The sequence below is a fragment of the Microtus ochrogaster genome, chromosome 10 (genome assembly GCF_000317375.1).
Source record: "Microtus ochrogaster isolate Prairie Vole_2 chromosome 10, MicOch1.0, whole genome shotgun sequence".
NCBI classification, from domain to species: Eukaryota; Metazoa; Chordata; class Mammalia; order Rodentia; family Cricetidae; genus Microtus; species Microtus ochrogaster.
In genome coordinates, this window is record NC_022016.1 from 85,096,087 (window position 1) to 85,109,000 (window position 12,914).

General features: G+C 50.3%; 1 protein-coding gene across 1 annotated transcript in view; it reads left to right on the forward strand.

Annotated features, from left to right (window-relative positions):
• Nucleotides 1-8,921: 8,921 nt before the first annotated feature.
• The window catches only part of Tnfrsf8 (TNF receptor superfamily member 8), a 47,893-nt gene continuing 43,900 nt past the window's right edge, over nucleotides 8,922-12,914 (forward strand). The window contains exon 1 of the mRNA XM_005353765.1: nucleotides 8,922-8,984. Within this exon, the coding sequence (XP_005353822.1) occupies nucleotides 8,922-8,984 (63 nt within the window). The remainder of the gene's footprint in view (nucleotides 8,985-12,914) is intronic.

The window sequence follows — 12,914 nt, forward strand, 5'->3', positions numbered from 1 at the left end:
CCAGCTTTACTGAGATACAATAGGGTGTAGTAAACCTAGCCTATTTATTTTATATTTATTTACTAATTTTGTTCTTTTGAGACAGGGTCTTTTTGTTTGTTTGTTTGCTGTTGTTTTGTTGAGGTAAGGTTTCTTCCTGTGTAGCCCTAGCTGTCCAGAGCCTGTCTTGTAGACAAGGCTGGACTTGAACTCACAGAGATCTACCTGCCTCTGCCTCCCGAGTACTGGGATTAAAGGCATGCCTCACAACTACCTAACTCAAGACAGAGTCTTTTACAGTCTGGGATGGCCTCAAAATTAAAACAAAACAAACAAACAAAAGCCAACTTTTTTTTTAAAGATTTATTTTGTTTTGTGAGTATGAGTGTTTTGCCTACTTGCAAGAATATGTACCATGGGTGTGCCTGGTGCCCACAGAGGTCAGAAGAGGTGTCAGATCCCCTGGGACTGGAGTTATAAATGATTGTGAGCCACTGTGTGAGTGCTTGGAACCAACCTATATCCTCTACAATAGAAACAAGTGCTCTTAGCTGCTGAGCTATTCATTAGGTGAGGTGAATTTCCTAGAGAAATTCCTTAACAACAGAGTGTCCTGGGGAGTCCAGAGCTGATTCCATGACAACCAGGAACTGTGTGTTTGACAGTGTGTGTGTGTGTGTGTGTGTGTGTGTGTGTGTGTGTGTGTGTGTGTGTGTATTACAGCAACCATCTTAGATAGGGTAAATCTCACCCTGAAGTCACAGTATTGGGTGTGCACTGTGACACTGGACAGTGGACAGGCTGGCCAAGTCACTTTGTAGAACATCCATTTTCCCAGAGATGGAAACAATGATCTCTTTGTAAGCCTACTGTGCCTATGTTGTAAGCATGCGGTATTTGCTTGTTCTGTATGCTTACGTGTTTATGCATGTGTGCATGTGTATGTGTCTCCATGTATATGCATGTATGTGTGTGTGTGTATCTCCACGTCTGTGTTGTCCGTGTGTTGAATCCAGGATGTCAAGCATGTGAAACCCATGCTTTGCCACTGAGTGACTCTCAGGCGCATGGTCCATACACTGTCCTAAACACCCACCTTTCCCAGGCATGGAACAAGATGGGTAAAATCTATGTCCTTGTAGTTTCCTTCTCTCTCGAGGAACCAGTGGACTCATACCTTCTATGCTCCATGTCTAAGGAGCGACAGGACTTCCCAGAAGGGAGAAGAAAGGTCCTGTGCAAGGTGATCCTCCCTTTGAAGCTGAGGTCATGCCATGAACCCTTTGGAGCAGACACACGGCGTCCTCATTGCCCCCAGGGCCACACCCATGGAAACACTTGTGTGGGTACCTTGCAATTAAGCGGCCGCTACTGACCGTTGGTTGTTTCCTTCTTGTGCTCAGTGTCTCTGAGCCCGTGATTAAAACCGGACCAGGCTGGGTTTCCTGCGAGCCTAAATGACTCACTTCCATTCACAGTGGCTTCAGCGCAACGGAGATGCCTTGAGGGAGAGTTTAGTCTTGTCTCTTCATTCTCCCAAGACATCTCTTTTTACTTAATGTTAACAATTTTAACACATTTACTATATGCATATGTGTATATGTATGCATATGTCACCGTGCACATGTGGTAGGGTTCTCTCTTTCTAACATGCATGTTCTGGGCATCCAATTCAAGTTTGTTTGTTTGTTTGTTTGTTTGGGGGGTTGCTAGAGACAGGGTTTCTCTGTAGGTTTAGAGCCTGTCCTGGAACTTGCTCTGTAGACCAGGCTGGCCTCAAACTCACAGAGGTAGATGGCTACTTCTGCCTCCCAAGCGCTGGGATTAAAGGCATGCGCCACCATTGACCCCAATTCAAGTTTTTAGGCTTGGTCATAAGCACCGTTAACCAGAACAATCTTGCCTGTCCTTCCCAGGACTCTCAAAGGGACGTTAGGACCACTGAGAGACTAGGGGCCAAGGCCTGCGGTGGGAAGTCATGAGACTAATGCTAACCTGGGCTCCACTAAGTCTCCAGATCCTCTCTGGGATCTCCTACACCTCTCAGAGTGAAGCTTAGCTCAAGCCCTACCTTGGGGCTGGAGGCCAAAGGAAACATTCCCCCTTAGCAAACATGTGACCAGCAGGCTCACCTGTCCAGAGGAGTAGGAAGTGGTCACCCACCTGACTCTGCCTGAGGGTTCAGGAAAGAACATGAGACCTGGTTTTCTTCCACGGATCCACCACAGTGCCCAAAACCCTGTGTGAGTCACGCCCTGATGGACAAGCAAGGGTCTTGGATCACACATCCTGCAAGAAGGGGAAGCCCAGGTTTGAGCATAGAGCTCTGCTCCCGAGTCAGTGAAACCTGAGCCTGTGGCTTGTTTGTGCAGGGGCCTGAGGACCCAGGGTTGGGGGACAAAAGAAACCAGAGTCCTCTCCATTTCTTCCCTGGAGTTTCCAAAAGTGTCACAAACCAGGTAAGTGTGGTGGCATATAGCTGTAATCTCAGCCCTTGGGAAGTAGATGTCAGGGGACTAGGAGTCTAAAGTTATCCTTGGTACACAGTGTGTTAAGACCAGCCTGGGCTATTTGAGACTCTTTTTCTATTATTATATTTTTTATGTGCATTGGTGCTTTTGCCCGAGTGTATGCCTGTATGAGGGTGTCAGATTCCGTGGAATTGGAGTTGCAAATAATTGTGAACTCTCATGTGGGAGCTGGAAGTTGAGCCCAGGTCCTCTAGGAGAGCATTCAAGTGCTCTTAACCGTGGAACCATATCTCCAGCCCCTTCTTATTTTACTTTTTATTCATAATTGTTTAAAGATAGGGTCTCACTGTGTAGCCCTAAATGGCTTGGAACTCACAGGGATCCACCTGCCTCTGCCTCCCAAGTGCTGGGATTAAAGGTGTTTGCCACCCTACCAGACTCAAGACTGTCTCCCCCCTCTCACCCCCCAAGACAAGGTTTCTGTTTGTAAACCTGGCTGTCCTGGAAGCTACTCTGTAGACCGGGCTGGCCTCAGACTCAGAGATCCACCTGCCTCTGCTTCCTAATTGCTCAGTCTTAAGGCTTGTGTCACCATGCCTGGCTTCAAGACTGTCTTAAAAGAAACCACACACAGCCCCACTAAAGGTCTGTTGATCCCATATCTTCTAAGAGCTGTGAGTGGGCTGCCCAGCGAACTACAGTCCATGCCAGGCAGAGAAGAAACTGGAATCTCAGCCCCAGATTCCCTGGCTCTGGTGCTGACTCAGGTGTACAGCCCCCTCTACACCAAGGAGAGTGGCCTGTGTAACAATAGAATGTTCTGGAACCTGCACTTGGAGACTTCTGAAGCTAGATCATCAAAGACATGGTGGTCTCTGTCTTGTTTACTTGCAGTTATTTCCTTGGGAGACAATCAGGGCTCCACCACTCGAAGGTCCTGTGACCTGCCCACAGCCATGGGTGTGGCTCAGGGACTTCATTCTCCAGCCCCTTGTTCACTGCAGTCTCATGGGGAATCCCAAACCAGAGCTCATGCTACCACCTCTTCCCTTTGCCCCCTCCCACCCTTACTTAGCCCTCCCACACAGCTGCCTGGCAGAAAGTGCCAGGCAATGCTTCCCTTAGGTTTTGGCGTGTAGAATGGAGGCGCGGGTAATACACACATGATACATTCAGAGAGAAGTGTTGAGCCCACAGCCATGGGGCCTGAGCAAGACTCCCCCCTAAGTGTTCTTTCTTCTGAGCGAAAGCCAGGGCTAGAGGGGCTAAGGGAAGGAAGACGAAGCAGAAGGCCTGAGAGCTAGACAAGCTGTCTTACCCGTGTGACCTCGGGAAAGTCACACAGCCAACCCTGAGCCTATAAAAGGGAATGGCAGATCATGCTTGGTTATAGAGCAAGTTCAAGACCAGCCTGTACTACATGAGACCCTGTCTCTAAAAAGAAAAAAAAAATCTCAGAACAGGAATCCACAGACTAAGGACCCTAAATCCCTTCTGAGTGTAAATCCCCAAAGACTAGGGACCTCTGGCTTGGTCCTGTTCCTTCAAGAGTCTACCAGCCACTTCCATGCTGCCGCACTGGAGACCAAGCTCCTGACACATAGACCTTTGGGGCACCAAATGGTGTCAGAGCTTGTGTTGGATGTCCTGACAGACTGTACAGCTGCCTGGGATTCAGCCGTGAGTCAGACTAGAGCTAACTCCGTGAAGCCACCCAATGGAGGCTTTATCAAGGAAAGCCCCGTGTGGGGTGCTGTAGATCATTGTAGGCTGCTTGCCTAGCGCACACGGAGCACAACCTGGGTACCGCGGAGCATGGGCTGTAGTCCCAGCACGTTGGAGGAGCAGAGGTTCAAGGTCATCTTTGGCTACGTATGAGTTTAAGGGCATCTTGGGGCACATGAGACCCTATCTCAAAAGGAAGGAAGAGAGAAAAAAAGAGAAGCCCTGTGTCGAAGCGAGGAGAAAAGTCCGAGCCTTTCTCTCCAACTTTCAGCCGCCTACCTGCCTACGGCTGCTTGAGGCAGAAGCAATCTCTGTCTGCTTGAGGGTATTTTGGGGCCATTTGAGGCTGGGGTTCCCAGCCGCTGGGGAAGTCCCTGAATTTCCTGAGCCAAGTCAAGACTGGCATCTTGCTCAGCATCCTTTAGCTAACTCGACTCCTGTTCCCTTTGAAGGCTGTGTGCATTGCCCCCTCCTTGCTCTGGGGACCTGGCTAAGACAAGGCTACAGAGCTAGTTGGTTCATATGGCCAGATTCCAGCCTCTGGCAGGCATGGGGACTTGGCCTCCACCGCAGGCCTAGGCCCCTGCTGTCACATAGGGGCTGCAGCTCTCAACCTCGGGACTTCCCCTCCTGATCTTCAAAGCACTTTCATGCCTGCTTAGGGGTTCATGAACTGCCTGGTACCTGTACCTACTGATGGCACCAGGGCCTCTGTTCCGAGTCTCAGGAGCAGCCACCTCCCTAGGATGCTAGCCCCTCACCCTCTGCTTAAGAGCTAACCCGCTAACTCCTTGCCTGTGGGATGTAGCTTTCTTTCCAGCTAAGTTGCTGCTGCAGCTGCAAGCCAGACACTGTCCTCCGTGCTCCTGAGTACTCTGTTTCTCTAAGACCCCACAGTGTCCTAGGGTAGAGGCACATTAGTTAGGGGTCCTATGGCTGCGATGAAACACCAGGACTGAAGAAGCAAGCCGGGAGGAAAGGGCTGGTTTGTCTTACACTTCCATCATTGGGCTCCATCGCTGGAAGAAGGCAGGACTGGAACTCAAGCAGGGCTGGCACCTGGAGCTGATGCAGAAGCCGTGGAGGGGAGCTGCTTACTAGTTCGCTTCCCTGGCTTGCTCAGCCCGCTTTCTTGTAGAACCCAGGACCAGCAGCCCAGGGGTGGCAGAACCCACAAGGGGCTGGGCCCTTCCCCATTGATCACAAACTGAGAGAATGCCTTACAGAAGGATCTCAGGGAGGCAATGACTCTAGCTTGTGTCGAGTTGACAGAAAACCAGTCAGCACAGACATCATGTTATGACATGGTTAGATCAGCGCTAGAACTGAAACACAAAACAGCAGTGATGACCGTTTGACCGGAAAGTGGGGGAACTGTGTAGGGTGAGCTACAAATGGGGAGCTGCCTGGTCAAATGTTGCGGGGGCAGGGGTAAGGATGGAGAAGGGATGAGATTTCTGGGGGGATTTAAGTTTCTGATGCCTCCGAACTCTTAGCATAGCGTAAGCAGGAAAAATAAGCCCCAGTTTGTACCATCCAATCACGAATACAGAGCTGGGGAGCTGGCTTATTGGGTAAATGCCCTTTCATGAAAGCAAGGGGGTAGGGACAGTAATGAAACCACGGAAACGGCTGCTCCATGGTACAGTTAAGGGAAAGACTTTTATTGTGAATCGGAGAGAGAAAATATCCAGAGGCATCTGGAAGAATCTAGAGCAGGGAGAAAGAGACATGGCCAGGGCTATCTATCTGCCAGAGAAGTGAGAGAGAGTGGGGATGGGGTGGGGTGGATGTGGGTGTGGACAAATCACATGGACCATGAGGAGGACAGTGGCTGGGGGATGAGAAGGGCCAGGAGGCTGGTGTGGACTTTGAAATATATAACACATATGTGTGAGCCTGGAGGCCTGCGTGGGTCTTTGTTATGCAACCACAGGTATACGTCCACGGAGCCCAGGTCCCTTCTGCCAGAGACAAGGAAACAACTCTCTTTGGGAGTATTTCACAAGGTCCCTGAGGAATGCTGGCTCTCGTCTGACGGCCAGAAATCCTTGTGTGGTCCAGATCAAGCTCTCACACACCGAACTGTCTGAGACCTAACCCTGACCACCTGATTCGAACCTCTGAACCATGTAGAAAGCCAGACGAGGTGGCGGACATTCATGATCTCAGTGCTTCTGCAAGATGGGATGTCTCGGGCCAGCCAGCCTGGAGTGTCCAGTACTCCAGCAGAAACAGTCCAGAAAGCTGGCCTCTGAGGTACCTGTACATCAGACTTACACAGAAGTGTGTCACGTGCACATGTGCTCACACTAAAATACTCAGGTTTTTTTTTTCTTAAGAATAAGAGTCTCCAGGGGTGAGGCCCTTCCCCAGTCCCAGTACATCTCTGTCAGGGTCCATGCTGAACAAAGCCTAGGGACTTGTGTGTAGCAGAGGTTGTCTGTGTGGGGAGGACAGGAGGGAGACAAACTTCATCCTTAGTATCATCATCTTACTTGGTTGTGTAAGGTCCCTTAAACTGGGGCCCCTCGGTCTCCATACTCATTCCCCACTGTGAGTCAGAGGGGTCCCCACGTTTATAAGTACCACTTAATGAGACACTGGCGAGTTTACCGTTTTCTTTTTGCACTTCTGAGTTGCACTACTGATTTTCATTGTTTTGCTGGTGAAGTCATAGAGCCATAAGTTGTAAACTTCTGAAAAATTTTGTTTTTTGCTTTTCCTAAGAACCTTCGTGGTGCAGAGAGAAGCTGTACCACTGATCAGCACAGAGGAATGAAGTTCTGTTTTCCCCTAGCTGTTACCATGAATTAATAAAACCCACTGATGACGTAATGGGCCCTGGAGACTAATGAAGACTGCTTTCATTTGCCTGCCTTTGGTTATTAGGAAGGAAGGTTGGACTTTCACAAGGTGTGACTTGTATTTGGTTCTCACCCGGTGCAAGCTATTTGGATGCTACTTTTCTTTTCCGTAAGTGTCTAACAAGCACCAGCTCATTGCAAATACCAGTGGCACCCTGGGAAATGGGGGCTGGGGCCCCAGCTACCGCTGCATCTCCCTGACCCTGTGATTATTAGACCCAGGTGGGGCACTTCTAGCATCAGGCGAGGGAAAGGGTTTGGAGCAGCCCTATGGAAGACTCACAGGAAGAATGGATGGATTTTCCAGGTAGGATGTGGACCTCAGAGAGGTCTGAGTGTGGACTAGGAAGTTTGCAGGGACTTTGAAAGGTTCTCATAGGAAGTGGCAGCTGGCACCCTGGTCCTCTATCAAATGGGGTGCACTGAAGACCAGACCAAAGCGTGGAAGCCAAAAAGGTCCTTGGGTCCCATCGTTAGAACACACAGACAAGCTTGCCTGTTTCTCTGTGTTGCTTTCTGGGTTTGAAAATAAAACAAACAAACAGGAAACAGACAAAAGCAGGCTGCACCTGCTAGTCAGTGCACAGACAGTGACCATGTGCTGATGGTATTAACTGAAGGAAAAGGTTCCCCTGGGGGAGCCCCATGTGGGAACGGGGAGCCCCAGGTGGGAGCAGCAGTCCCTCACAAAGAGGATAGATAGCATAAGGTTTCGGGCAAGGGTGTCAGGTACCTCCTTCAAGCGAGAAAGTATCTGGGGGCAGGGACAGTATGGATTGATACACAGATATCCTGGTCTTCACCTAGTTCTTTCCCTGGTCATTCCACCCACCTGCCTACCCATGCTCCATCCAGGCATCCAGGCATTCAACCTCCTATCTGTCTATCACTTTGTCCATCCATTTCCCCATTATCCCAGGCATCCATCATCCCTTCTTCTCATCAGTTCTCCTATCACATTCCCTCTCATCCATCCATGTAATCATTTCCTAATCTCTTCACACATCCCTCCACCTCCACCCTCCCACTCACTCATCCATCTCATCCATCCATGTAATCATTTCTAATCTCTTCACACATCCCTCCACCTCCACCCTCCCACTCACTCATCCATCTCATCCAGGGACCCCATCTCTTCATCCCTTCATCCATCCCTTCCTTCTGTGACCCTCTCATCCATCAATCCCCCATGCATCTCACCATCCCTTTGTTCTCCGTCAATTCTTCCATCCTCCCATCCATCCCCTCATCCATCCCCTCTCCATCTGTCCCTCATCCTCCCGTTCCCTGTCCACTCGTCCATCCATTTGTCCTCTATCCGTCCATTCACTCCCCGTGCACTCGTTTATTCTACAGCAAATCTTCACGATGAAGAAACGCTTACTTTCTCTCTGAAATATTCTGACTCTGTCCCTTCCTAAGAATCCCAGTGACCTTGGAGAAAGCCAGGTTTCTCTTAGTGAAGTGACAAGAGCTGGTAACCGGTCCTGTCTCACCCTCCCTTGGGTTAAGGATGGAGCTAGGGGCCTCAGGACTCCGGGTACCTCTCAAACTCCTATGCCCTGCACCTTTAGGGCTGAGCTGCCTTCCCGGATCCTCCTCAAATCCGGGGCGGGCCATTCAAACTGCAGGGCGCGTGCCTCAGGGGAGCCCCCCTGATTGTGTGCGCTGTGGCTAGTCCTGAGTCATCTCAGCATGCCGTGGCCCCTTCTCTCTTAGGTTTCACAGGGAAACAGATTGCTGCATCACAGGTGGGGGGGGGGGGAAGAATTAGGGCTGAACACGAGGAAGGCGCAGCTACATTAGAAGTGATTTCGCCGCGAGAGGCAGGGTGTCTGCGGGTGGCCAGGCGCTGGAGCTATAAACTCAGGGAGCCAGGATGAGCGCGTTCCGGGCGGCATTGGGATTGCTGTTCCTGGGGATGCTTCGAGCCTTCCCAAAGGTAAGGAGATGACAGCAACGTAGGCAGTGGCTGGAGCAGGGGAGGACAGGGTCACTTGTCACCTCATTCCCGACCGGAACAGGAGTGAGGGGGCGCAGGAGGCAACTGTATCCACGGGTGGGTGAAAAGTAGAGCGCCTCCTCTTCACACCCACGGACAGTAGACGCTGGGAGTAGTTCGTTCATTCACCAGTTGAATCCCGGGCAAGAGAAAGCTGTGTTCCCCCCTCATTGTCGGCCCAGTGGGGGTCCCGAATAGATGAAAAGAAACCTGTGCGGGCCATTTTATCCGGAGCATGATATCGAGCTGTTGGTGCTTCCATATAAGCTGGAAGGGTCTCAGGAAAGAGAGGAGGGAGTGGATGAGCAGCAGAGGTGAGAGCCTGGCGGGCCAGTGGTGTGGGCTGGGTGTCCCGGAGCACATGGAGGACGCTTCTCCCTGAGGAAAGTCGGTGGTGTCTCTGGTTCCCTTGTTGGAAGCCCGGGAAATGAGACTGGGCAACGAGTTAGGAAAACTGGACACCTCCTAGAAGCCAGCACCACACTAGGCATTAGGGCGTGGGAAGGACATAGACTAGATATAATAACCTACTTCGTGGAACCCAGGGTCCGCATGGGAAAAAATGCCCCTGGTTGAATGGAAGCCGGGGCAGGGGAGGCAAGGGACAGCCGCAGACTGGTGTGGGCATGAGGTATCTCTGCTATGGCGGTTGGGGCTGGAGAGAGGGTGGGCTGCCGGCAAGAGGGAGATGGTAGGAAAGTGGCCGTGTGACACCTGCCCTGGAGAGGGCAGAGGTGAGCACAGGATCCTCCCCATCTTCCCCGCAAGCCCGAAGCCCTCATCTGGGGAAGGTAAGAGTTTGGAATAATAGGACCCTGGGCGATGAAGAGAAGGGCGTGAAAGCGGAGGGGTTCGGCCAGCTTGTGAAGAGTATCTGCCTCCTTTACAAAGTGGAAACTGTTTTGGCGGGAACACACTCTCATGTATATGGGTAAGTCAGGGGACAGCTTTTGAGAGCTGGTTCACGCCTTCGACCATGCGGGTTCCGGTACTAGAACTCACCATCTCGCAGGCCTGGGAAAACACTTTTAAAATTAAAATAAACAGCGAACTTAATGCCATCTGGACTATGTGAAAATATCCCAAACAAGAACTATAAATGTTCCTTCCAAGCTGTAACTGTGTTCTTGCTTTACAGTTTCATTTACAAGGCTTTCGCAAATGTATATCTGTATTTGGATCACTTTTTATTAAAATATATATAGGGTTTCTTTCTTTCCTTCTTCCTTCCATTCTTTCTTTTTTCTTTCTTTCTTTCTTTCTTCCTTTCTTTCTTTTTTATTATAAGACCTCATGTAGCTCAGGCTGGCCTCCAATTTGCTATATAGCCAGGGATGATTTTGAACTGGTCCTCCTCCCTCTACTGATTGCCTGGCGGCTTAGATTCCATGTTTGATGCATGCAATGTGTGAGACTGAGCCCAGGGTTTTGGGTGTGCTAGGCAAGCACAGCCTGTCTTTGTTCTTGTCTTGAGAGAGGGTCTGTGTAACCCAGGTTGGCCTTGAACTCCTGTGTAGTCAGGATGTCCGCACATCCCTAATCTTCCTGCTGGTACCTCCAGAGCACTGGCTGTATTACAGGCGTGCAGCACACCCAGTCACGATTCTCTGTTTGGCTCTTACTGTGTCTGCAGCAGGTCTTGGAGGGCAGGCCGTGCTCATTCACATCCCTGGTGAACGGACAACGAGGTTCCCACTGCTGCTTTTCTGTTTGGTTTGGTTTTGATGAGATAGGGTTTCAGTATGTGGTCCTGGTTGGCCTGGAACTTGATGTGCCGACCAGGCTGGTCTTGAATCAATACATCTGCCAGCATCTGCCTCTCACATGCTGGGAGTAAAGGCACCGAAAATGCTGGGCGTAAAGGCGTGGACCACTGAGTGGTCCCATCATTGTCTTTTGTGTGCTTGCTGTCTGGGGAGTAAGGGTGGTTCTTTCCCAGAGGAGAGACAAGAGAATAGCGGTGGTTGACAGGGCAGGCGTGCACTGGAATGAAATGACATGCCATCCAGGGTGCCGGGCAATGTCTTTTCCCACAACAGTGTAAGACAGTAGCAGTTTCCCACATCCTAACCGACATGCGATCTTATCAGTGTCTGTTTTGTGGTCGTGAATGGGGCTGTATCCTTCCTATGTTAATTTGCATTTCCCAGTGACTGTAGGCTGAACCTCAAGTCTGTGGGCCTTTTCATGACAAGACTTGGGGTACCTGTGGGGGAGGAGCTGCCTGCCCAGCAAGGTTCTCTATTCTGTTCCTTCAACACTTCGGTCATCTTTCCCGTCCAGTTGAGGTTTGAAATCCTATTTAAAAACAACAACAACGAGCAAACAAAACAAACAAACAAAAAACTATTTAAAGCTGGGCTTAATTCCAGCACTCAGGAGGCAGAAGGAGATAGATCCCTGTAAGTTCAAGGCCAATTTGATCTACATTAGCCAGGGCTATGTAGAGAGATCCTGTATCAAAACCCCAAAACCAACCAGCTAAACAACACCCTCCCCCTTAAAAAAATACTTAAAAAAAAAAAAAACTGGGTACCACACACCTAGAATCCCAAAGCACTTGGGAGACGGAGGCAAGAAGGATGTGAAGTCTCAAGGCAGAGCTGGCAAGGTGGCTCAGCAGGTAAAGGCACTTGCCACCAAGCCTGACAACCTGAGACGGAGCCCCAGGACTCGCCTGTTGGAAGGAGAGAACTAACTCTTGGGCATTGCTCTCCGATCATCACATGCACGTGGTGGCTCACGTGTGAGAATGCTCACACACACACCCATGCACACAAAATAAATAGAATATATATTTTTTTTAAAAAAAAAGTTCCAAGGTATTTTGGGCTTCATAGAAAGTTCCTATCTTTAAAAAATTTTTTTTTTATTTTTTGGTCTGGAATTTCAAATCCTTTTCCCAACTCCTTCTGCTTTTTTTTTTTTTTAACTCTTGTCACTTTGTGACAGCATGTTTTCTGAGAAAGAGATGGGCCTTGTTTTGTAATGTTCTCGGGGACTTGTGTGGTGCAAGCCCTGAGAGACAGAGTTTCCCCAGGATGCATCCTTCCCCTCCAGGCTTCTGGGGATGGTCTGGCTCCCTGGCTTCTGGTGAATTCCATGGGTTTAGAATTCCCCTCATGTCTTCCCAGATACATCCTGCCCCCAGCTCCAGTCTGATTTCCCTCCTCCAGCCCTGGCTCGTCGAGGTTCCCACAGGGGAATTCTCAGGAGCAAGACTACACAGCCAGTACTGCGTTCCCATTGGTGCAGCAGACCCGGTGGGTGTAAAGGTGACCCTGGTAAGCGACCAAGGGCAGGAGAGCTTTCTTGGATTCCTGTGCAGGACCCGTGACTTCCAGAACCAGCCAGATCCTGTCTGGAGGCAGAATTCCATAGGAGGCTCGAGAAACCACACGGGAAGTGGTGGGCCGTAGGAGACTATGGCCTCTCTTAGTTAAAGTTTGCCTTCCGCCGTGGAGATGGAGGCTGCAGCAAGAGCTTGGAGGGCAAGGCAGGGCAGCTGCATTACTCAGCTTGAGAGCAGCCCTGCTAGGACTAAGGCAGCCCTTACTGGAAGTTTCTGCGGCTATCACTCATATCTGACCCGAGGGCTTCATGAGTAAATGTGATTCATTTCTAGGTCTGCACACAGCAGCATCTGCTGCATCTCAGGACAGAAGTTGGCCGTGAACCCTTGAGGCGGGGGTCCTTGCGTAAGCAGCTTATCCCAGTTTGGGCCTGTGTAATTCTGCTGAACTGTGTCCTGACCTTGGGGGTGGTCTATTTAAGATCACAGTCTGTTGTTTTCCAAGCTACGAAGAGTGCCTGGTTGGACCTGCAGACAAGGCAGCCTTTTAGAGGACACACCAGCTACACACACACACA